The 23,846-nt window shown below is 57.0% G+C and overlaps 3 protein-coding genes across 6 annotated transcripts in view; 1 reads left to right on the forward strand and 2 right to left on the reverse strand.

The window, feature by feature from the left end:
- Positions 1–2,752: 2,752 nt before the first annotated feature.
- Positions 2,753–5,014, reverse strand: ADIRF (adipogenesis regulatory factor). The gene is made up of 3 exons (XM_011950406.1): positions 4,869–5,014; positions 3,188–3,250; positions 2,753–2,973 (listed from the first exon to the last, which is right to left on the reverse strand). Exons 1-3 carry the CDS (start codon positions 4,927–4,929, stop codon positions 2,867–2,869), a joined length of 231 nt encoding a protein of 76 aa, XP_011805796.1. The 5' UTR covers positions 4,930–5,014; the 3' UTR covers positions 2,753–2,866.
- A 5,136-nt stretch (positions 5,015–10,150) lies between these two features.
- Positions 10,151–17,542, reverse strand: SNCG (synuclein, gamma (breast cancer-specific protein 1)). Of its 3 annotated transcripts, XM_011950405.1 has the most exons (7): positions 17,478–17,542; positions 16,947–17,042; positions 14,574–14,804; positions 13,702–13,743; positions 13,254–13,381; positions 10,728–10,793; positions 10,151–10,446 (listed from the first exon to the last, which is right to left on the reverse strand). In XM_011950405.1, exons 3-7 carry the CDS (start codon positions 14,692–14,694, stop codon positions 10,426–10,428), a joined length of 378 nt encoding a protein of 125 aa, XP_011805795.1. In that variant the 5' UTR covers positions 14,695–14,804; positions 16,947–17,042; positions 17,478–17,542; the 3' UTR covers positions 10,151–10,425. The 3 variants fall into 3 exon arrangements, with proteins under 3 accessions (XP_011805795.1, XP_011805794.1, XP_011805793.1); XM_011950404.1 differs by lacking the exons at positions 16,947–17,042; positions 17,478–17,542 and having other exon boundaries at positions 14,574–14,951; XM_011950403.1 differs by lacking the exons at positions 16,947–17,042; positions 17,478–17,542 and having other exon boundaries at positions 10,151–10,793; positions 14,574–14,951.
- MMRN2 (multimerin 2) overlaps positions 15,512–23,846 on the forward strand; it is a 20,761-nt gene continuing 12,426 nt past the window's right edge. Inside the window, exons 1-2 of one of the 2 annotated variants that reach the window (XM_011950402.1) lie at positions 15,811–15,944; positions 15,988–16,001. Coding sequence is in view for 1 of the 2 variants with exons in the window: in XM_011950401.1 (XP_011805791.1) it covers positions 15,838–16,001 (164 nt within the window). In the remaining variant the exon portion in view is untranslated. Of the gene's footprint in view, positions 16,002–23,846 lie in introns of both variants that reach the window. The other variant, XM_011950401.1, reaches the window with a different exon arrangement.

A 23,846-nucleotide genomic window follows, 5' to 3' on the forward strand; every position in this document is an offset into this window, starting at 1 on the left:
CGCACACCACCACACCCAGCTAATTTTTGTATTTTTAGTAGAGACCCGGTTTCACTATGTGGCCAGGCTGGTCTCAAACTCCTAACATCAGATGATCCACCCACCTTGGCCTTCAGAGTACTGGGACTACAGGAGTGAGCCACCGCACCCAACCTAAAATGTTTTTCAGATTCGGAATTCCAGTGAAACAAGTGACCCCAACCAGTTCGAACAGCCCAGAAGAACATAATCAGCATGAGAACACAGTTTTTTCATCTCCTGGGCCCCATGACTTCACTCTGCACTCTTGAACCTATCAAAAATCTCCACACTTTGGCCTGTTCTAAAACTGTTACGAAACCTAGCCCCAAACTTCTCGGAGAGAGATTTGAGGTTTTCTCCCATCTTGTCTGGCAGCCCTGCAATTAAACCTCTTTCTTCTGCTGCAAACCGGTGTTTCGGGTGTATGGACTTGCCCTGCAATAAGGCAACGGACCTATTACAGAGACAATCGCTGTGTACCCTCTGTGTCCCAGACATGGTCCAAAAGGCAAGTCCCACCTGGCCCTGCCCTCCAGGGCTCCTAGTGTTGGGAGAGCAGAGGCACACAGGAACAGGCAATTGCACAGTGCCACGGGAGTGCCAGCTCCATGGGGCTGGGTCAATGTGGAAGGGGCTGCATTGCAGAAATGGCTCCATGGTGAACCTGAAAATGAGAAGTCACTGTCATCCAGCAGGAGAACAAAAGGATGGTCCTCCATGCATTTATTTAGCCAGCGCTGCCTGAGCACCGCGGAAGGGTGTTGTGGGAACAGGCTGGAGGTCTGGGAGGCTCTGCCCTGATCAGCAGGTGGGCTTTTCCTCAGGCTTGTTCCTCCTGCGGTTGCAAGTAGCTGGTTCTAGGGATCCTTTCCTGCCACAAGATGTCCAGTGGAAGACGAAGGGCGGCTTGTGTGTGTGTGTGTGTGTGTGTGTGTGTGTGTGTGTGTGTGTGTGTGTTTTCCTGAGACAGGGTCTCATTCTGTTGCCCAGACTGAGTGCAGCCGCCCTCGACCTCCCAGGCTCAAGCCATTCTCCCATCTCGGCCTCCCAAAGTGCTGGGATTACAGGCTGAGCCACCATGCCCTGCCTTCAAGGCAAGGAAAGTCTTTTCTAGAAGACCTCTGGCCTCAGGCCTCACCTCTCTCCTTGGCGCACCTGGGTCAGCTTAAGGCGCTCACTCACAAGGAGAACAGGTGAAAAGTCCCTTGGGATTCATCCCTGCGTCACATGGGAACGATGCACACCAGAAGGATGCCGGGCTCTTTGCCAGTCCAGCCCCACCAGCCTCCTGGAGTGGCCCCGAGGCCCGCTCTCCAGGCCCTGGCACCTGCTCCTGGAAGCGACCCCGACACTGCTTCAGGTATCTCTTCAAGGACTTTCCCACATTTTACAAAGAAACCTTTTGGGGACAGTCAGCAACAAGTAACCGTGGAACTGTGGCAGCCCTGGGGTGAGGGTGAGAGTGAGAGACCCGTGCTCCGCGCCGGAGATCTCGGACTGGAGAAGGGAACGACCTCCTACGCAGACCTGCACTGCAGCACCTGGGCTGGCAGCCAGGTTGGAGACATCGTCCCCTGCTGGGAAGCCAGAGAAGGCAGGGAGCGCACCTTGAGTCCGCTGGCTGAATCTCCCCAGAACTGGAAAGCACCGCCTAGTCGGTACCTTTGAACTGAAACGCAAAGCCCGCGGGCGCGCAGTCCGGAGAGGAGGCGATTGCGGGTGGAGGTAGTGCCAGGGTAAGGACGTGGAGCGGGTGGACAGGAACCGCTAGGGGACCGCTGGGGCGTAACGGGCGCTGGGAGGAAGGGGCCGCAGCAGCCTGCGCCCCACGCCAGGGCCGGGCCTCATCCGGCGCTCAACCAGTGCCACGTTGAGTCACCTACCAGCAGGGCATACTCCGTACCGGGGCCGCGCGCGTGAAGTGCCGGGGGATGTTGGGAACCCCAGTACATCCGGGACCCCCCCAACAAAACCGTCCAGGGCCGGAGGTTACCGGTTTGTACCGAAGGGAAGCGGTGTGGAAGGGAGGGGGTCTCCGGCACGCGGGCGCGGGAGCGCACGTGCACGGCCCCCAGCGCTTCGTTCTCACGTGCACGGCCCCGTGCCCCGAAGCCCCTCCCCGGGGAGTGTCGGGGCGGGACCCCGCCTGGCGGCAGCGCCCCACTCAACAAAGCGTCCCGCGGGCCCTGCCCCATGACTCACCGCTGGGTGGGACGGGCGCGCGGGCAACCCGCGGGCCCAGACGGGGTAGCGAGGGCCGGAAGCCCAGCTCCCGCCTCGGCTTCGCCCCCACGACCTCCGGCCGCCTGAAGTCCCGAGGGGCCGTGGCCCTGGGTCGTCTCCCCTGTTCCAAGCCCCTAGTCCCAGCTGGCAGAGAGAAGTTCCCGAGGCCCCCGCCCTTGCAGGGCTCCTTGCCCCGCCCAGAGCTGAGTCTTCCGAGGATCTGAGGACCTAGTCCAGTCCGGCTCCCAGGAAGGGCCGGGATCCTGGGGCAGGGAATAAGGGGCGGAGGCTGGCTCCTGAGTCGGGCGGGGGAGGGGCAGTAACAGAGGTGGGGGCTGAGCCTCTGGTCTGGGAGCGTCGGGAGGCGAGTGGCGGGATGGAAAACATTCCTGAGACTGTTGGCTTGGATTTCCGAATTTGGGAAGCTAGGACTTCAGCTGTGGTGGCTCTGCTCTTGGGATGGGAGGACTGGGCCCAGCTTGCGAGGAGTCATGAAGTGAACACAGGGTGGGAACGTGAATTTTAATGAGGGGGCAGACCGAGGAGGTGGCGGATGCCCGGAGGTCAGGGCCAGGCTCTGCTGGATGGCGCCTGGAGGGGGATCACCCAGGTCTCTCTGCTGTTATTTCAGGAGGCCGAATTTTTTCCCGATCCCAGAGAAGGTGTCAGAGGCCTGGCTAGCAGTCTTGTCGATGGTTTCCTGGGTGGTCTTGGCCAGCTGGTCCATGGCTGGGGAAGGGCGGGAGAGAGGGCAGGTCAGGCAGGGCCCCGGGAACCAGTGCACGTAGGTTTAGCCTGGCCCGGGTCTCCCGGGGGCCCTGCTTGGGGCATTGTGCACTGAGGGCTCTGCAGAGGAGAGGATGTGCCTGGGCCCTGGGCCGGGGTGGGGCGGGGCAGTGGGAGGTGTGCTGGGGTTGCCCGCCTCCCTCCAGCCCCACCAGACCTTTCTGCCCCGCCTCTGTGGCCTGATCCACCACTTGCTGAGCTGCTGCTCCGGCCGCTGACACTGGAACAGAGAGATGTGGCTTTTAGCCCCTGTTGAGGCACCACCGACCACAGGTGCCCCACCATTGCCATGCCCCTCATGTGTTCTCCAGAGTATTAGGTGGTACAGATCCAAGGGATGGATGCCGTGGAGATGAAGTCCCTGGCCCAGGACCGCCCAGCCCGAGGGGCAGGATCCCTTTCCATGCCTCTGGGATGTTTTTGTTGATTTCTAACTCTGAGCTCCTCCTCTGTTGGGGAGGAGCTTCCCTTTCCATCTCCAAGGCTGCTGAGAAAATGTTGGACAGAGGAAGGCAGGCAGGGCAGGGCAGGGCCAGACTGCAGTTAGCATCTGGACTGTTGGCTAATGCTGGGCATAGCCCAGAAGACCCCTGCCCCTTTTACAGCTTCTCGGCTAGAAGCCTGGCCCAGATGCCTGAATTCCCACCTTTCATGCACTTGGCCCTGGACTTGGACTTTTGCCAGGTTCTCACTGCCTCCTCCCTCCTGTGGCCTGCCCCGGAGGGCACACAAGCAAAGCCAGTGCCTCTGTGGACAGGCAGCTTAAGACATTAGGAGACAAGTGCAGGAAGGAGGCAAAACTTCCAAGGCCGGGCTGTCTCCTCTGGACCACAGTTCCGCCTGCGGGGAATGGAGTCACCAGCCCCCGGTGGGCTGACAGGTGGCTCTGGCCTGCAGAGCGGTAACTCGTCCCTGCTGCTGAACGGGAAAGGCCCTGCCTTATCCAGACCCCATTCTTCCGAGAGGGTTAGTCAGGCAAGTGTGCTGAGAGGCCCCTGGGGACCTCCTCTCGATTTAACCCATCAGAAAGCAGCCCATCCTTTGCACCCAGCTCTCAAATGGAAAAGTGAAGCCCAGAAGGAAAGGAGCTGACACGGAGGCTTCCTTGGTAGCATTTTAGTCTCAAGGGAAGAACTGTGGGCCTCCCCTGGGGCACTGGTGAAGGAAGGAGCTGGTTTGAATATTGTCTCCTGACTGGGATATGGGCAGGACTGATAAGGAACTGTAGTCCTGAGGAAGGCTGGGCTAGGCACAGGAAGAGCCCACCCAGTGAGCCAGTGGTCTCCTCACATCTCCCATGCCCCCACCGCAGCTGGGTCACCTCCAGAATAAGGAGGAGAGCTGGAGGTGGAGGAACTAAGGACCTTCTTTGCCAGATGGGGACTTAAAGGTAAGGCGACGATTACTTTTTGGGGTTGGGGTTGGGATGGAGACAAAGCCCTTTGGGGTCTGGGGCAGCCTCTGGTGGCGGGGGCGGTTGGAGGTGGTGGCGGGCCGCCCCCGGTCCTGGTCCTGGTTCTGGACCTGGACCTTCACTCTTGCCTGAGGGCCTGAGTGGGGCCGCCCAGCGCCGGCATGTCCTCCTCTGAGGGGCTCCCGCAGTACCCGCAGCGCGGCTCCGGCTCCTCTGGAGCCTCTGTTCCGCTGCCTCCCTCCGGGCACCATCTCTCTGCGAACCGGGGTGGGTGTCCTGCCCGCCCCTGCGTCTCAGTGGAGGACCGAGCCTTCCGAGCCAAGCTGCGGGTCCGCGAACTTGCCGACCGCGCAGACCCGCCGCTTCTGCCTGCGCGTTCACGCAGGTGCCCCTGCCTGGGCCCTAGGTCGCGCGCTGTACTCACCAGCTTCCTGGGCGGTCCCCTCCACCTGTTGCTTCAGGTCCTGCAAGCCCTTGCTGGCCATAGCTTCGGGGAATCTGTGGAGTCGTCAAGAGCAGCCGGAGCGACGTTGGATCCAGCCCTGAGTGGCGCTGCCAAGTGCCAGCTCCGGTTTTTAAGGCGCCCCAGGGCCGGCCTGCCCCGCGTAGGGGAGAGGACGCGGGGCGGTTCCCGTCATACAGGCTCCGGGGAGTGGCCAGGCCCTGCTCCAGAGTCCGCAGGCCAGGGAGCACATCCTGGCCTAAGACGGGCCGCGGTGGGAAAGGGGAAGACCGAACCGGGGACGGAAGAGGGGTTAGGACAGGGGTCCAGAGAGGAGCTGGGGGCAGGAGAAGGGCGCACACCTCCTCCCAGCTCATCAGCCCCAGCCCTCCCTTTCTTACCTTGGGCGTGAGCACTGGGTCAGCTCCAGGACAGGAGCTCAGGGCTGGTGTTGACATTAATGACAGCATTGGTCTTTTACTGAGCATTTGTCTTGTGCCAGGCGCTGCCTAACATTCTGCAGTCTCTTGTATAATCTTTACAACCACCTCCTGAAATGGGTATTTTTATGAATAGCATCAGTATATAGGAGGAAACTGAGGCAGCGAGGTCAGCCTCACCCAAACTCACGTGGCAGGGACTTGGATCCTCGAATCTGCCTAGGTGCCTTGTCAACCCTAGGGCTCTGGCAACGTCAGAGCCCCCAGACCCAAACACCTGCAGGGGCACTGCTGACTGGCTCTCTGCCTGTAGCCACTGAAATCCAGTGGATGCAGACAGAGAGGGCCTAGTAAATCCTTCCCCTGAGAGGGCAAGACATAGGCGTGTGCACCTGCAGACCATGCAACCCCAAGGGGGAGAGGGCAGTGTGCCTATGCAGCCCAGGCAAGGAGACTGCCATCAGTCACTGAAGCCTGAGGAAGCGGGGCAGAAAGTATGGCTCAGGGAGGGCAGGAATAAGCTTGGGCCTTTCAGGTCACCTTTCCTAAGATGGGGCGGGCAAGGCTCTAGGGTACGACTTGTGACTGTTAGGAGGGGACTTAGGGACCTGGACCAGAGTGGAGAAGGTCATCCCTGGGGGCAGCAAAATAGCCTGTGAGATACATTCCCCTGGCATACAAGGGGGCACAGGTCAGGCCCCACCAAGCTGGGTGTACTCCCATTCCAGAGTCGGTCTTCAGGACCTGGAGACCAGTGCTCACCCACCCTGCCTCTCTGGGTCTCTCTAACACTTCCTGTCTGGGGCTGTTTCTTGCACCTCTGCTGGCATCTCCCCTATTCTGGAGCGCTGGGAAGCCCCTGCCAGCCAGGCCTGGTCTGCTGGCACATACCCTGCTTCTAGTGATGCAGGGTCAGCCCCTAGAGGGAGGTATCTGGAAGTGCACTGGTACACACACACACACACACACGCGCGCGCGCACGCGCACGCGCTGGATATGGATTAATGGAGATGAAGTCAACCCTGGGCAAAGGGAAGAGGCAAGCCATGAGATTAGGTGGAGGAAAGGGGAGGGAGCAGGTCTCAGGCAAAACAAAGCGACAACAGTCCTCCCAGCCCCCGCCCCTCCTGGACCAGAGCCTGGCCTTGCCCTGGGAGTGGCCAGATTGATGCCTGGGGCACCCTGGGGAGCCCAGCTCAGCCCTGCCCTGCCTGGCTAGCCACAGCCCTGCCAGCCCTCCTGAAATCCCACCCGTAGTGTCCAATAGCCAGGCACGCCTTTGAGCGCTCCAGTTTATCACAGGCTGCTGGTGCCACTGGGCTCCAGGTCCCATGGGCAATGAGCTGTGAGCTGGACAGGAAGGGAGTAGCCTCTGTGGGGAGAAACAGCCAGTCCCCAGCAGATGATGGTAGAGACAGCTCCGTGTGGCCTTAGTGGCAGGCACTGCAGTCAAACCTCTTGGGTTCATATACTCTTAGAGCAAGCCCCTCACCTCTCTGAGCCTCAGCATCCCCATTACATCACAGCATCTCCCCAAAGTGTGTTTGTGAAGATTAAATGGGCCGAAGGGTGCCCAGCACTCGGCGGTGGACTTTGTAAGAAGGTCCAGGACACTGGGGCTTCTCACACAAGGGCAGGCAGAAGGAGGGAGCACATTACCAAATTACTGTTGCCCCCCCACCCCCGTTTGCTGTGGTGTCACTTTTTTTTTTCCGTTTTTTCTTTTTGGAGACGGAGTTTTGCTCTTGTCACCCAGGCTGGAGTGCAATGGCAGGATCTCGACTCACTGCAACCTCTTCCTTCCAAGTTCAAGCAGTTCTGCCTCAGCCTCCTGAGTAGCTGGGATTACAGGCGTGCACCACCATGCTCTGTTGGGGCTCAGAAACCAATACCCCAATATATAGTGCTGTGACATTCTGAACTGAAGAAGCCTTAAGGTCTCTCCGACCAGGCTCCCCCAGGCCCCTCAACCCTTTGTCTCTTCCAAATCATACGGTGAAGTTGTTCTGTGAAGTCCCTCATCTGCCTAAAGTCTGGACCCACCAGAGAAGAAAACAATGACCCCTGGTCTCTTCCCAGAGTTTTCTCTGACTGAACTCATGTGACAGGGAGAAAGACTGAAGCCTGCTCACACACCTGGACAGGTTTTGCAAACCATTGTCTGCTGTGTGAACCCAACAGACTTTGTTCCAGGCCACCGTGTGTTTTTCAAACCCACTGAATTCCCCTGAAAATCATTTACTGGCCCCCTGAAATCACCCGCACTTCCCCATTGCATCTGTACCCCATTTCGTGGTGGGGCAGTCACTCTAATTTCCCCCATGCATGCTAGTGAATGTGTATTCCATTTCTAATCTGCTTTTATGAGCTGACTTTTCAGTGAAACTTCAGAGGATAAAGGGAAAGTTTTCCCTTGGCCCCTGCACCGCAATTGGTAAGGTCCAAAATGTTAAATGGAAAATTCCAGAAATAGCTGGTCGTGATGGCTCACACCTGTAATCCCAGCACTTTGGGAAACCAAGGCGGATGGATAGCTTGAGGTCAGGAGTTTGAGACCAACCTGGCCAACATGGTGAAACCCCATCTACTAAAAATACCAAAATTAGCCGGGCGAGGTGGTGCACACCTGTAGTCCCAGCTACTTGGGAGGCTGAGGCAGGAGAATCACTTGAACCCGGGAGGCGGAGGTTGCAGTGAGCAGAGATCACGCCACTATTCCAGCCTGGATGACAGAGTGAGACTCCATCTCAAAAAAAAAAGAAAGAAAGAAAAAGAAAATTCTAGAAATAAACAATTCATGTTTTAAATAACTTTCATTACAGTATATTGTTATAATTGTTCCATTTTCTTATCGGTTATTGTTAGTCTCTTACTGTGCCTAATGTATAAACTTCATCTTAGCGAGGTACATGTGTATGTGTAGGAAGACACATTATATGTAGGCTATCTTGGTACTATCTGGGGTTGCAGGCGGCTGGAAACATCTTGGGTGTATCCTAGTGGATAAGGGGAGTCGACTGTGCTCCTGCAGGGAGGTCAGAAGCAGCCTCACAGGGTGCAGAGCACATGAGGGTTCAAAGGCAAAGAACACTGCCAGTGCCCATGGCTGGGAAGGGGCTTCCTGGTGATGTTAGTCATTTGAGTCCAGGAACAAGCCCTGAGTGTATGTGAGAGGGGGTTGTGGGGGTGCTGTGGTAGGGGCAGCAGGGACCCCTCTGGGCTCCTCCAGCGGAGGCAGAGGGCGCTGGAGCCTGGGGAAGGCTGTCACTGGGAGCCAGGCATAGGTGCCCTCTCCCTCACCCCTATCACCTGACCAGCCTTGCTTCTCCTTGCTTTCTTCACAGCCCAGAGGACTCTCGGGCACACCCAGGCCCCAGGTGGCCTCCTCCTGGGGTTCATACAGGCCTGCTTATGTGCGCATGTCTGGACTGGGGAGCAGGAACAGCCCTGACTGCCCTGAGCTGCTTCCAGACCCTTCATGCCTGCCCATGGCAGGGTTTGGGGGTGTGGAGACCAGCAGCCCCCTGCTCCATTCTGCCTCCTCAGTGGATGCCCATGGCCAGACAGGAGATACAGCCTGGCTCAGCTGTGTCTGACTTGGCTCCCAGCCTCCTGGGCTGCCCTTGAATCCACTGCAGAGGCTGGATGGGGAGGTGGTGTGGACAGGACAGTATCTGAAGTCACATGTGGACAGACTCAAGCTCTGGCTCCAACACCCAGGCCTGAAGGCCTGGGGCAAGCCACGGAAATGCTCTGAGCCCAAACTCAGATGACATGCATCTGAGAATCAAAGGGGAAGGCGGGATGTCAAGGGAACTCTGGTCTGAACAAGCCTGCCCGGCATGCAAGGTTTCAAAACAATGCAGGGCCTGCTGGCCAGTGGCTTATATGAAGGGCTTGCTCAGAGTGGGCTGGGCAAACAGCCCTTCGTGTAGGCCACTGGCCAGCGGGCCCTGGGTTGTTTTGAAACCTTGGATTGGGGGCAATCCACCGTAAGCACCTTGGGGCCCATGCAGCCATAGCAGGGCTGGGGAGCCACCTGGGCGTCTGCCTGGTCCTGTGCTTCTCAGCAAAACCTGGATCTACAGCTCCAACTGAGAGGTTTGTTCTGAGGATTAAATAAGGTGAAGTGCTCAGAACAGTGCCCAGGCAACGCCTGCAAGGAACTCAGCAGCTGTTGCTTTTTACCACTTTTCTTTCAAGGTACAGCCTCGTGCATCTCCGCTGTTGTATTTTCAGTGGCACATGGCAGGCTTCTGGGTGCAGCAGGGGTCAAGGGGTACCCAGCTCCAGGTCCAGTGGGCAGCATGAGACTGGGTGGGGCCAGGTGGGAGGCGCCACAGGGTCACTTCCTGTCTCTCCTGGGATCCTCACGGGTTTAGACTTCTCCATCTTTGAAAGTTATCGTCTGCTCCAGGGAGGATGTTAGGTGGCCCTGTTCCTCATGCGACCCTGGAGCCCAGGCCACACATGGAGGGAAGGCCCAGGAGCCTATCTTCGCCTCCTGCTGACAGTGGGTTCCTCAGGGATGCAGAGCAGGCAGGTGGGGGCTACCTTGAGGCTGAGCTAAGCTGTCCTGTGGATGGGATTGTGAGTCCCGTCAAATGTCTTGGGGAGCCGAAGGCAGTGCTGCCTCCTCCATGTTAAAGGCAATGGGTGGGTTGGGGGTGTTGCTGAAGGCAGCGCCTGCTCTCACAGGTCCCATGAATGCCGTGTGTGTGTCCCTGTAGGATACCTGTTCCTATCAACAGGCTGAACTCGCTCCTGTTCCTGGGCGGACCTGGGGACCCTTCCTCAAGCTACACAGCACCCAGAGGAAGCATGGCAGGAGTGGGCTCAAGTTTTATTTGGAATCATTAAAAAAAAAAAATTCACAGCAGCACATGTGGGGTCAGAAGGACCAGAGGGCGGGCAAGGCCGAGGGAGGGCAGTGAGGTCGGTGCAGCAGCATAGGTGGACGGGCCAAGGGTGGCCAGGGACGAGGGCAGGAGCGTGGGCAGCCGCAGGTCACTCAAGGCGGGCACTCCTTGTGCTAGGAGGGGATGGTGTCCAAGGCAGAGGAGCGCTCCTCAGGGCGTCCACGCTGGCCTGTAGCCCTCTTAGTCTCCCCCACTCTGGGCCTGGGAGAGAGAATGACCTGCACAGCCAGCTCCGGGCCCCAGCCCTAATGGGCCACCCTGAGTCGGCTGGGAAAGGTTGTCCCCTGTGCCTCATGCCTGAGGGGTCATCCGTGGGGGGACCTCCCACTCAGGTTCAGGGTTAGCCCTGCCCACAATCCCTGTGGGGGCTGCGGAAGGTCTGGTGGGTCCTGGGAGCCCAGGAGGGAAGCAGTGAGTCTCTGGGGGATGGGGTCTCTACCCAGGAACCCCCCCATGGTACACCCCAGAAGCCCAGCTCCTACCTCCTCTGCCACTTCCTCTTTGGCTGCCTCACCCTCCTGTTGGGGGGCAGATGGCTTCAAGTCCTCCTGTAGGAGACAAAATGGGGCATGAGACCATGCAGAGAATGCAGAGACCCCTAGCTGCCCTGCAACCAGGGCCTTGTCTTCCCTGGCCTCAAGGAGGAGCAGAGGCCCCTCACGGCCTTGTTGTACTTGGAGGGGCTGGAGGTGTTGGGGGTGTGCAGTTCAGACAATATCTGGGGCTCTGTCTGATGATGCTGAGGCCTTCCAGGGGCACCAAGTACCCTGGAGCCCAGCTTCACCCCTCAAGCTGGTCCCCAGTCTCTGGGAAGCCCCTAGTTGGGCTTCATTGATGAGGAACCTGGGTGGGGTGGAGTGGGGGTGAGAGTAGGCAGAGGCCCCTGAAGCCCCAGGTCTGACCTCAGTAACCCTACAAGGAAGGCCGATTGGTGTTCACACAGGGACTCTTGAGGCCAGGCAGGCTTGGCATGCAGCTCAGGGCCTTCGAGCTCAAAGTGGTGGGGTGTGTCAACATCAGATCAGGCTTGCTCCAGGTCCACTTCAGTCCCGAGGAGCATGGGTCCCTCTCCTTGCCTCCTGGACAGGCTCTGGGCTCAGGCTGGTCAGGGCCAGCAGAAGTTACACAATCCTCTCCCACTTCCCATCTTCTTCTATCTCCTGCACTCCATGCCAGCCAGACACTTGCATGAGAGATCATGACAGCTGGGTATGTAGGACCACACTGGTGATTGGCCTGCACTCTGGCCTCAGCACCTGCCTCTGGTGGGGAGTATCCTGTCACCTCTGTGTTGCCCCAGGGCCATCCTGCCCTTTGACTGAGTGGGGCACAAAAGGGCAGTGCTGTGCTGGCTGGAGTCGGCCAGGCTCTCCAGGGGCAGAGCAGGCGGCCACCTGCTGAGTCCTGCCACTCTAAGGCTGATCATGAGGCCAAGGGCATGAGCGGCTAGAGAGTCCCTGCTGAGGCCTTTCACAGTTCACTGGGAGATGAGTCATGACTGGTTTTTGGGTGTCACCAGGAAATGAGTCTCCCTTGAGGTGGCTCCAAGGCTCACCAGCCCTGCTCCAGGATTCACTAGGAATGCCGGGGCACCCTCACCCCAGCGTCTCTTTTGCTGGGGGTGAGGAGGGAGGGGCCTCCTGGGGCTCTATGTATTCTGCCCAGGACCCATGATGATGATGATGATGATGATGATGGTCACCTTCCTCTGCTGGGTGCTCACATAGACCAGGAGAATCGCTTCATGGAGGTCATGGCCCTGCCTCATCACACAGCCCAGGGAGACTGACACTCTCACCCCCATCTTGCAGATGAGGACATGGAGGCCCAAAGAGGTTCCTTCACTTCTCAAGGTCATACAACGAGGAAGGGAAACTAGGAGAGGGAGCAGCTGCCAGCTCCAAGGACATGGAGACCCTGTGCTGGCCCTGGAAGCAGACACCTAGGCATTGCCCCAGATCCAAGAGGAGTAGGGCAGCCCCCACCCTTCCACCCACCCACTCCCAATGCAGGGGTTCTCAGTGCTGGGAGCCTCAGACTCCACCACCTAGGAGGTCTGCAGCAGGTAGGAGAGCTGGACACTGCTCCCCCACCCCACCCCCAGGCTGGAATCCTAGCCCAGGCCAGCACCTACACTGCCACAGGGTCTCTCAGAGTACAGGCTGCTCAGGGGAATTCCAAGCTCACATGAACTAGCCATGGGACCTTAGGCACATTAATCTCTCTGGGCCTTAGTTTCCACACTGTCTCATGGGATTTTGTGTCTATTAAACGAACTAATAAGCGTACAATGCATAAAGCAGAGCTTGCTGTGTCTCAGGTGCTGGGACAACTCACCCAGCAGACACCCGTCCCCTGGGAGCGCACCACTGCTCCTGTGCTGTCTGCTATTGGGCCGCACACACATGTGTACATTCACACACATGTACACCCACACATTCGCACACAAATGCACCCACATGCTCACTTAACACAAGTGCACACACACATACACAAAGGCAGCTGCACAGGGTAGGGTCAGAACCAGCACTGCTTTCCCACCACCAGGGGACGCTACTTCCCTGAGGCTCCCAGCAGGAGGCAGCTGCCCCGCCCAGCGCAGGGAGGGAGGCTGGGCCCTGGGGGCGGGGCGAGTGCGACTCATCCCCGGCCTGGTGACCACTGCCCGGGAGGCTGTCTGTCACCATGTGGGACCCTGTTTTCACTTATAAAATGTGGTGTCTCCTAAATGCTGAGAGCCGTCCAGAAAGAGTGGTTTTGAGCCTCACTTTCCTTGTCTATAAGATGGGCCCCCAAGTCCCCTCGATGGGGTGGTTGTGGGGATTCCAGACCCGAATGCAGGTCGAACAGCAACCACGACCCCACGGTGCTCGGTGCTGAAACTGAAGCCAGCCTCAGCCCCAGCCCCCCGTCATGTTTCCTGGGGTGTGGAGTGGAGTGATGCCGCCTCTACCCAGCAGCCTCTCTGGGCCCAGGAGAGGACTGAGGGTCTGAGGGCCGGGGCTCACCTTGCGCACCACCCCGGAGGTGACCGCGATGTTCTCCGCCTCCTCCACGGTCTTGGCGGCCACAGTGTTGACGCTGCTCACCACAGCCTCGCTCACGGCGTTGGCTTGCTCCTTGGTCTTCTCAGCCACTGCAGGAGGACACTGACTGGCCTCCGCCCCAGCCCCCAGGCAGGCCTGCTGGAGTCAGGCTCGCAGCCCCTTACCAGGAGCTCAGAGCCCTGGCTCTGCTGGGACCCTCCCCTGCTCCCTCAGACTCCAGGGCACCTCTGATGCTGGTGGGGGTAAGGAGACACCCACCCTAGTTTAGCCTCATGATCTGCAAGGGTCTGCAGGGCTTGGGACCCCAGTTGGGGGTAAGGCAGGACTCTAGGTTTGAGCCCAAGCACTAGGATGCAGGAGCCCAAGGGGTCCCAGCCCCCACGTGTCCCCTGGCCCCGAGGCTCCTCACCTGAGGTCACGCTCTGTACAACATTCTCTTTGGTCTTGGTTCCTGGGGAGGAAATGGAGCCGTCAGCCCAGACCCCACTCCAGGTGTTGTGGGCGGTCAGGACAAACACAACAGAACAGCTGGACAAGCTGCAGGGTCGGCAGTGGGGGCCGGGGCGGGGGGCGGGAGTGAGGATGGTGTCTGCGGGCTGGTGGCCCCTTCAGAGGGCCTCTTCCTGCTGTGTCTGAAAGAAGTGGATGGATGGCAAGGGGACAGGACAGAAGGTGGGGGACAAGAGAGAGCAGGCCTGAGGTAGGGACACTGACTAGACCCAGGGTCCAGCCCCTGCCTGGGTGTGGCCGGGCCTCAGAAGCAGCAACAGGACGGGCCAGAGCTGAGTCATTGGTTTGACCTCCCCTTCCTCCTCCGGAGAGCGCCAGGAGAGGATGCGGGGGAGGGAACACTGAGCCTAGGTCTCATCCCCCAGCCCACCCCTTCTCTCTGGGGAGGGTGGGGATCCGTGGCCTGGCTGCAGTCGCTCCTGTGTGGAGAGGGTGGGGGCCACCTGAGCACAGGCTGCTCATAGCTTCAGGGGCTCTAGGGTCAGGGTAGGCTGGTGTGCTTGGGCATGTCTTTGTGCATGCACAGACAGGTAGCCAGCCCTGTCTGCGGTCTCTGACACCCAGAGGCCCCGAGGAGGCCAGAGACAAACACACGTAGGTATGCACAGGGCATTGTGGGTGCTCTAGGGTCTGGAGACCCCACCTTAATAGCCAGGACCTCACCCCCTCCCAAAATGCCTCCCTGGGGCTGGGGAGTAGGGTCTGGCGAAGGTAACTGGGCACCTCATCCTCTGGCCACCACACTGTCCCACCCTGCCATGCCCCACTTACCCACATACATGACCCCCTCCTTGGTCTTCTCAGCTGCTTCCGTCACCCCCTGCTTGGTCTTCTCCACCGCACCCACCACGCCCTCCTTGGCGATGGAGAAGCCCTTCTTGAAGACATCCATGGTGGGTGTGCAGGGTTGGGCTGCTGCAGGCAGGACAGAGCTGGATCTCCCTGCGAGCTGCGGGCTGGAGCTGGCTCGAGTGCTGCCGCAGCGGCTGTCCCCGCTGCCTCCTATTGACGCCGATGAAATATTGATGCGGAGGCCAGCTGGAGCCCAGCCAGCCCCGCGTGCAGTGGGGGCAGGGAGAGAAGGAGGGAGGGAAGGAGGCTCGGCCTCACCTTCCTCCAGGATAGGAAGGCAGAGACCAGGCTCCCTGGGCTCCTGCAGGCTCAGCCCAGCTCTCCTGCCCCGTGCCCTCCAGGGGCTGGAGGGGACTAGCCACCTCCCAACCCATCCCTGTCCCTCATTCATTTGCTGCCCTGCCCACCCATGGAGGCAGCTCTAGCTGGGTGCTCTTGGCCCCCGGGGCGCTGTGTCTATGCTACAACTGGACAGACACGCACAGAGAGGGGAGGCGCCTTGGTCAATGTCCCCCAGCATCCCAGTTAGGGGTCAAGGCTCCACATAGGCCTGTCAGGTGAGAGTGGCCAACCTCCCGCGGCCTGTGCTGTGCGGCTACCCACCAGCATCCTGGATGCTGCTAGATCCTGGTTGGAGGATCTGAGGTGGGTGGGGGTGGGGAAATGAAGGACTTCCCCATGTCCTGGCCTCTGACTGCATGCTGTGTGACCCCAGAATAGTCCCTTCCCTTCTCTGAGCTGAAGGTGCTGAGGAGGCATGAAGTGCCCCCCATTTCCCGGCCAGCAGTGTGGATGGGCAGCAGGTCCCCCAAGATGGACCTGACCACTTCCTGTGGCCCTGCCTCGAAGTCCATGCTCTTTTCATGGCTCCCAGGGAGCAGGTTCCCATAAGGATGCGTTTGGTGGGGCCACCCGCTGTGTCTACCACATTCCCAGAGTCCCCTGAGCCAAGTTCTCAGGGATAGGAACTGGCTCGTGTGGTTGGCAGCGCCTGTGGGGGCCAGCCAGGGTGGTTGGGGGGCAGGACAAGACCCACCGGGTAGGCCGGCCCAGGCCACTTCCTCTCTTTGTTGTCCTCATATTTTCTTTTCCTCCTGAGATTTAACTTGAAGACAACGTCACTAGCAGTTTCTGGAGCCACTTGCCAAGGCTGAGTGTGAGCTGAGCCTGCCCCACCGCCAAGATGATCCTGAGCTTGCTGTTCAGCCTTGGGGGCCCCCTGGGCTGGGGGCTGCTGGGGGTATGGGCCCAGGCTCCCAGTACTAGGCTCTCGGATCTGCAGAGCTCCAGGCTACCTGGGGTCTGGAGGGCAGAGGCTGAGGACACTGGCAAGGACCCCGTTGGACGGTAAGAGGGCCTGGACCTTGGCAGAGGTCATGGAGTAGGATCTGAGTCCCAGCTTAGCTAGAGCAGAGCCTCTCTAGACCTCACCTCCCATCTGTGAAATGGGCTAATCGTAGCTATCTCCTGGGCCAGCTGTGAGGCTGAACAAGTCTAGCCTGGACTGGGTGTTTCAGGATCCACCTAAGAATGACAGGGAGTTCCCTGTCGGAGCCATGGCAGGGAATGGGGCTTGGGGGCTGGCGGGGAGGCATAGCTCCTACCATCAATCACCCAGCATGGGGCACTGGGGGACTGTGGCTGAAGCCATTGCCAGCTGGCCTGGCCATGCCTCCTGTTCTTTGAAAGAAATCAATTCTGAAAGCTGAGACCCAGCAAGGCTGCCCTCAGATTTTGATCTGAGTTCCCTGGGGACCTGACTCTGAGTGCCCAGCAGTGAGCAGAGAGGGCACCCTGCTCTCCACAGCGTAATCCAGGGAGCTCTGCCTCAGCCACCCCGCAAGTGGGCAGGATGGTCTTGCAACTGGACCCAGAACACAGCTTTCCAACATTCTATTTGTACAGGGCCAGGGCCCCTCCTGCTGATGAGGTATTGGGCCTGTAAGTCCCCCCTCATCTCCAACTGCCCCTCAGTCAGAGCAGCACGTACTGTTTACGGGGCTAGTCTCGGGGCCAGGCACCTTGCCATGTGTATCTCAGTTCATCCCTCCAACAGCCCCACTTACAGAGGAGGAGCCCGAGGCTCAGAGAGGCTGAGGGGCTTGCCCAAGGTCACACAGCTAAGGAGCAAGATCTGAGTCTGACTCCAGAGCTCATAGTCAACTCTTTGCAGCACTCGGAGCCAGCCCCAACCCCCAGATGCTCCTACCCCCACCCTCCTGCCCCCGCACACCAGACCTGTTTGGCTAAGGGCATCTACATGGATGTAGGGAGTGAGGGGGGCCAACTTACACTTCTATGAGGTGTATGAGAGCCGCCATCGCAGAGCGGACCTGCCTGGGAGAGGTCTCATTTGGCTTCTGAATTGCAGGTTTGTTGGGTCCTTTCCTGAAAATGGATTTGACCAGGGAAGGGCAAGAGGCCCCTTAGTGAGGGGCTGGTGGCAGTGGTGTGGGGAGCAGTGGCTGAGCAGCTGGCCACGGAAAAACCTCATTCCCGCCTGCCACCAACTCTGCTCAGGGCTGGGAAGCGCAGGTGATTCTCAGTGGTGGGGTGGGGAGGGGGTGCAGGGCAGGGGCAGGGTGGATCCAGACACTCTGCTCTGATTTCAGCATCAAGGAAGCTCCACGCCTGAGTCTCAGGCCACCTTCCTCCTTTTGATGAAAGGGAGGATGAGGGGACCCGGTGGACAGGAGGGAGGAGGGAGCTGCTCCTCTTCCTTCCCGGGGTCTTGGTTGTGGGAGACATTGCTCCCTTAGCCCCAAGGAGTGAGGGCCCTGCAGTCCTTTTCTGGGGGTTCTCAGAGTGGGAGGGTGCATGTACCTGGACCAGGAATGCCCAGGTGTCCCAAGCCTGGAAGCCCCCTGCCTGCAAGGCTCTCCTTCCCACATCCAGAAGCTGCAGTCTCCACAGGACAAGCCCATGCTCTCTCAACAAGCCCGGATGGGCTGGTGAGAAAGGAAGGAAACGCCACGGCTTCCTGGGCTGATTGCTTCCCGTGCTCCTGTGACCAGGGAGGCGGAAGCGTGCTCCAGTCCCCGTCCCTGCAGCAGGGGAAGGGGAGGCAGATTGGGTTCCACTAGCAGGGGTGGTGACACTGACACCATCACAAGGAGGCTCGGCTGCCAGAGTCAGGCATTCTGCCCTGCCTTTGCCGCTCACACGTTTCCAGAGCCCCAGGGCTAGGCTGGGCCCTGGATGCAGCCCCCAATAAAACCCTTTGCAAGGAAAAGCTTGAATAGAACCACCATGTCCTCAGACTTCCCTGCGGTGGAGAGGTGAAGGGGTTAACTGCTTCTTAGGTTGCCAGGGACCCTGAGGGGCCCAGCCCAGGGAGTCAGCAGCCTGAGCATTAGGACTCTGGGAGGACAAGGCTCTTTCTGTGCCCTGACTCAGGGATGTCTAGAATGTGGGCGCCTCAGACCCAGGATTTGCTGTCCCAGTGGAACTCAGTCTGCGGTAGGGACCGTGCTGAGCCCCAGGCAAGGTGTCCTATCTATCACATTGCTGTGACAGCTCAGAGGGGTGGGGATGCCCCCCAGGGCCACAGAGCTCCTAAGTGACAGTGAGAGCTGGAGCCCACCCAGGCATTCTCTGTCCTGTCCCCCCAAGAGGGTGACCGTGTGGGGGATGCTGCTGCCAGCAGGCTGGTTGGCCCCAGTCACCAGCCTCAGGCTTCTCCTGACCCTCACACGAGGAGCCTTGGGATTTTCCCAGCTGGGAGCCTGTGGCCCAGAGGAGTCCAGCATATGGCTAGAGGTCACACAGGAGCAGGGCAGAACACAAGCCACGATGCACCTTTTGCACTTGTTCCTCTCCCATCCTCACCCCCATGCCTGACCCCTGCCGGGCACAGAGCCCTTGGCATCAACAGGGAAGAGCCCCCACTGGCCAGAGCTGAAGATTCCAGAACCACGCTCAGGGGTTCTCGGCTCTGGGCTGGCCCCTGAGAGAGCCTCGGGCTTCTCTGCCAAGGCCCTTTTCTGACTCAAGGACAAAACCCTGTGAGTTTCTCCCCTGGAATGGTCAGGTTAATGGCTGGCTTCAGGGCATCAGAAAGCAAGGCTGCTGAGAACACGCCCTCCTTGCCAAGGAAACTTGAGGGCCCCTGGGAGGGCGTTTCCTGGCTGGGGAAGGGAAGGCATTCCACACAATCTGCATAATGGATGCGCCCTCCCCCACCTACAAGCTCCCTCCTCCTTCCCCCCAACACCCGCTCTGCTCTGTTTGCCGCAGAGGCACAGCTTCTTCGCATTTCAATGACTGGGGAAGTGCCTTGCTCAAGGTCACTGTGGGTTCAGGGAGGAGGAGGAGAGGAGAGCACAGGCCACCCAGCTTCCATTTAAAGCTCCAAAGGAGTCCACATACCCTCCCATCTGGGTGGGGAAGCAGGTTGGGGCAACAGAAGACCAAGGGCAGCTCCAAACCAGGCCAGAGGAGCCCCACATTCACTCTGGGTTGGCCACTGGGAGATGAGGGCACCCAGCAGGACTCCCCAAGGGAGGGCACAAAGATGAAGCCAGCCTGAGATGGAGGGGCAGAGGGAAAACTGGGCGCTTCAGCAAGGTGGGCCGGGGGCATGGGCATCAAGGGCCAGCAAGAAGCTGCCAAGAGCTGGAGGAAGCCAAAGCAAAGGTCAAGAATGTTCCCAGGGTTCTGGGCCAGCAGCCTGTACTATGCCAAGGGAGGGCCTGCCCAGGGCGGGGAGCGTGGGCAGAGAGAACAGCGGCGCTGAAGCCCAGGGTCTGGGCAGGTCAGCGGAGAAAGTTCCTGGGCAGGAAGGGTGGGCGGCATAGTTTCCACTTCCAGGAGCTTGAGGTGGAAAGTCCCGGTCACTCCTAGCAGACTGGCCCAGGCCAGGCGTGCCTGGGGCACAGGCCTTCCAGGCCCTCTGCAGTAGGTCAGAGGTTTGCGAGGAATGGAACTTTGTTTAGAGAGAGTTTCTCAACCCTGGCACTACTGACATTTTGGACTACACAATTCCTTGCTGTGGGGTGTGGAGATGTCCTATGCATTGTAGGTATTTGGCAGCATCTTTGGGCCCCACCCATGAGACGCCCAGTCGTGAGTAGCACCCACCACCCAGTCGTGACAATGCACCTGGGGAAAGTCCCCTCTCCTCCCATTGAGAACCACTGCTCTAAGAGAGATTTTTCCCTAGGACTGAGCCCATATTCCAGGAGTTTCCATGGGGCCCCAGGTGGGTGTCTGTGCAGGCAAGCCTGTCACCTGTGGCTCCTGAGCTCTGGGGCCAGTGCCTTCCCAGCCCTCTGTTTCAGTGTTGAGTGAGCATTCCTTCCTTCCATCCTTATGGTGAGGTGGCCCCTTTTTACGCTGACTGATTCCTTGGAGATGCACCGGCCCCTTCCTGGTCTCTGTTCCCATTGGCTGGCATATCAAATCCTGAGCCAACACTCATCGTTTCCATCCCTTGGCTTTGGAGTCAGTCTTGATAGTTGTGAGAGAAACGCCCTACTCATTGTTGTCTTCCAAAATGTTCTTTCTTTTTTTCTTTTGAGACAGGGTCTTGCTCCTTTGCCCAGGCTCAAGTGCAGTGATTCAATGTCGGCTCACTGCGACCTCCACCTCCTCGGCTCAAGCAATCCTCCCACCTCAGTCTCCCAAGTAGCTGGGACTAGAGGTGTGCACCACCACGCCCAGCTAATTTTTGTATTTTTTGTAGAGACAGGGTTGTGCCACACTGCCCCGACTTGTCTGAAACTCCTGGACTCAAGCGATCCACCCACTTGGGCCTCCCAAAGTGCTGGGATTACAGGCATGAGTCACTGTGCCCGGGTTCCAAAATGTTCTTGATTACTCATCTGCATTTTCTTTTCCTGATGAAAATGATTTTATTTATTTTTTAAAGTTTCATTTTTATTAGTTATACATACTCATAGGCAGGGGAGTGGGCCAAATCCAGCCCCTCACCTCTTTTTGCTAACAAAGTTTTATTCAAGCACAGCCAGGCTGGTTCATTTACATATTGTCAGTGACCGCTTTTGTGGCATAATGGCAGAGTTGAGTAGATGGGACAGAGTTCATGTGGCCTGGAAAGCCTGAAAGCATGGCCAGCATCAGGGGCATGTGACCTGTGCAGTCACACACAAAGCCCTGCCCTCTGGAGGGCTCCTCCCTGGGTGTCATCATCTTGAAATTCTTCATACTTTTTGAAGGAGAGGCCCCACGTATTCATTTTGCACTGGGCCTTGCAGATTATGTAGCTGGTCTTGTGTCAAATATTTACTATCTGTACCTTTAGAAATAAAATTTTTTGATCTCCTGATTAGGAGTCAACTGGTTCTATAAGGCTTGTTGAGACGGTCAAAAGCCCCAGCTCCCTCTGGTCCCAAAGGCAATGACTTTCAACTTTGCAGGTGATTCTTTCGCATTTACCTCTGTATCACTAAATAACATGCTTGCATTGCTGCTTCTTGGGAGGTAGCATTATCTTTTTTTTTTTGAGACGGAGTTTCACTCTTGTTGCCCAGGCTGGAGTGCAATGGCGCGATCTCGGCTCACTGCAACCTCCACCTCCCAGATTCAAGCGATCTTCCTGCCTCAGCCTCCCGAGTAGCTGGGATGGAGATAGCATTATCTCTGAGTCAGATCTCATTCCTACCCCAAAGCAAATGCATGTGCATGTATTCATAGGGCCACATGTACTGCTCAGCATTAAGCCTTGAACTAAAGTGAAATTTTTTACCCCCTTGCACACTTTTTGTTTTCCCTGTAGTAAAAATTTAGAGCTCCCAGAGTTCTAAAATTTTCATGTGTCTTGCTTTTTTCTTTTGCTTATTCCGTGTCTTTATCACTAACTCAACTCCACACCCTCAGCCAGTTGTCCACATCTGCTCTCTACACTCTCATTCACACCGGGTGTCAGAGCAGCTGCGTCTTCTTGGAGATGTGTATCCCAGAGCCTCCAGGTATGTTCTGATGTGGACTGCCGCCCTTATACCACAGCCCATTGTTGTCCTGGGGGTTCCCTTCACCTGGTTTTTATGTTGGAACCATGATCCCGTGCCTTCTCTTTCTTGATTTTCTCTGTTGTTTTGTTGGAGTGTTTCCTGTGGCACCACGGTTCTGCATCCTGGGTGTGCCATGCAATGACCCAGAGAGCCTTAAAATGCTGGTGCTCAGGCCCTAACCTCAGGGGGTCTGGGAGACTATTATTTTTCTTTCTTTTTATTATTATCATCATTATTATTATCATTATTATTATTATCATTATTATTATTATTTTTGAGACGGAGTCTCGCACTGTCACCCAGGCTGGAGTGCAGTGGCACATCTTGGCTCACCACAATCTCCCGGATTCAAGCAATTCTCCTGCCTCAGCCTCCCAAGTAGCTAGGATTACAGGCGCCACCATCATGCCTAGCTCATTTTTTGTATCTTTAGTAGAGAAAGGGTGTCACTATGTTGGCCAGGCTGGTCTCAAACTCCTGACCTCGTGATCTGCCTGCCTCAGCCTCCTAAAGTTCTGGGATTACAGGCATGAGCCACTGTGCCTGGCCTCTTTTTATTCATGAGAGATGAAGTCTCACTATATTGCCCAGGCTGGTCTCAAATTCCTAGTCTCAAGCAGTCCTCCTGCTTTGGCCTCCCAGTGTTGGGATGACTGGCATGAGCCACTGCACCTAGCCCAAGACATTATTATTATTATTATTATTATTATTATTGAGATGGAGTCTTGCTTTGTCACCCAGGCTGGAATGCAATGGTGCAATCTCCACTCACTGCAACCTCTGCCTTCCGGGTTCAAGTGACTCTCCTGCCTCAGCCTCCCAAGTAGCTGGAATTACAGGCGTGCACCACCATGCCCAGCTAATTTTTGTATTTTTAGTGGAGACGAGGTTTTGCCATGTTTGCCAGGCTGGTTTGGAATCCCTGACCTCAAGTCACCCCCCTGCCTTGGCCTCCCAAAGTGCTGGAATTACAGGCATGAGGCACCACACTCGGCCCCAAGACTATTATTTTTAAAGTGCCACACAATGGGTTTTTTGTTTGTTTGTTTTGTTTTGTTTTGTTTTTGTTTTTGTTTTTTGAGGTGGGGTCTCACTATGTTCTCCAGGCTGATCTCGAACTCCAGGCCTCAAGCAGTTCTCCCACCTCAGCCTCTTGAGTAGCTGGGATTACAGGTGCAAGCCACCACATCTGGCTTGCATGATGGTGATGATGTGCAGGCAATATTTCAAACCACTGCTCATCAGGTAGTCTCCTGATGAGGGATATGTGGGAGGTAAATGTTCTGAAACCTGGGTCATTTGAAAATGTCTTTATTCTCACTCCCACACTGATTCATAGTTAGGTTGGATATAGGATTCTGGGTTGTAAATTATGTTTCTTCCGTATTTTGAATGCAATCCTCACTGTGTTCCAGTTTCCAACAGTGCTGTTGAGAGGTTCAAAGCCATATTCCAATTACCGATTTCGTATGCGCGTGTTTGTCTTGGTCTTCCTCGCTGGAAGCATGTAGAGACCATCTTTGTTCCCAGAGTTCTAAAATTTCATGATGACATGTTTTGATATAAGTGTATTTTCATCATATTGCAGGTAATTGGTGCTGCTTTGAATCTGGAAATTGAAGTCCTTCCCTTCCGGAATATGTTTTTGGTTTGTTGTCGAGGTCTCGCTCTTTCGCTCAGGCTGGAGTCCGGTGGCGCAGTCATAGCTCACTGAAGCTTCAACCTCCCGGGCTCACAGGACCCTTCCACCTCAGCCATCTGAAGAGCTGGGACTACAGGTGCACACCAGCACACCTGGCTAATTTTTCAGTTTTTTTGTGGAGATTGAGATCTTGCCATGTTGCTCAGGCTGGTCTCAAACTCCTGAGCTCAAGTGATCCTCCTGCCTCAACTTTTCCCAAAATACCGGGATTACAGACATGAGCCACCATGCCCAGCCTGATTTTTTTTCATTGATGATTTCCTCCCTCTGTTCTCTCTTTCTGAAATTTGTACTATTTCAATGTTACATTTGCAAGACTGGTCCTCTATTTTTCTTTTCTCTTTCCAATTTTTCATCTCTCTGTTTGCTCTTTTAGGGAAATTTCTTTACTTTACCCTCTGACATTTCCATTAAATTTATTTTCATTTCTACTGTTATGTTTTTAATTTCCAAGAGTTCTTTTTTGTTCTTTGAATGTTCACCCTTCCTCTCCCATCCCCCCCTCATTTTTTTTTTTTT

The sequence above is a fragment of the Colobus angolensis genome, unplaced genomic scaffold (assembly GCF_000951035.1).
Source record: "Colobus angolensis palliatus isolate OR3802 unplaced genomic scaffold, Cang.pa_1.0 Scaffold307, whole genome shotgun sequence".
Taxonomy (NCBI): Eukaryota; Metazoa; Chordata; class Mammalia; order Primates; family Cercopithecidae; genus Colobus; species Colobus angolensis.

Coding starts and splice junctions, on each gene's coding strand:
- ADIRF (XM_011950406.1), bottom strand. CDS start 4,929: ATGGCCAGCAAGGGCTTGCAGGACCTGAAGCAACAGGTGGAGGGGACC. Junction 3,251..4,868: donor GGGGACCGCCCAGGAAGCTG/GTGAGTACAGCG, acceptor TCTCTGTTCCAG/TGTCAGCGGCCGGAGCAGCA. Junction 2,974..3,187: donor CACAGAGGCGGGGCAGAAAG/GTCTGGTGGGGC, acceptor GCCCTTCCCCAG/CCATGGACCAGCTGGCCAAG.
- SNCG (XM_011950403.1), bottom strand. CDS start 14,694: ATGGATGTCTTCAAGAAGGGCTTCTCCATCGCCAAGGAGGGCGTGGTG. Junction 13,744..14,573: donor GGAGGGGGTCATGTATGTGG/GTAAGTGGGGCA, acceptor TTTCCTCCCCAG/GAACCAAGACCAAAGAGAAT. Junction 10,794..13,253: donor CCTCCGGGGTGGTGCGCAAG/GTGAGCCCCGGC, acceptor TGTCTCCTACAG/GAGGACTTGAAGCCATCTGC.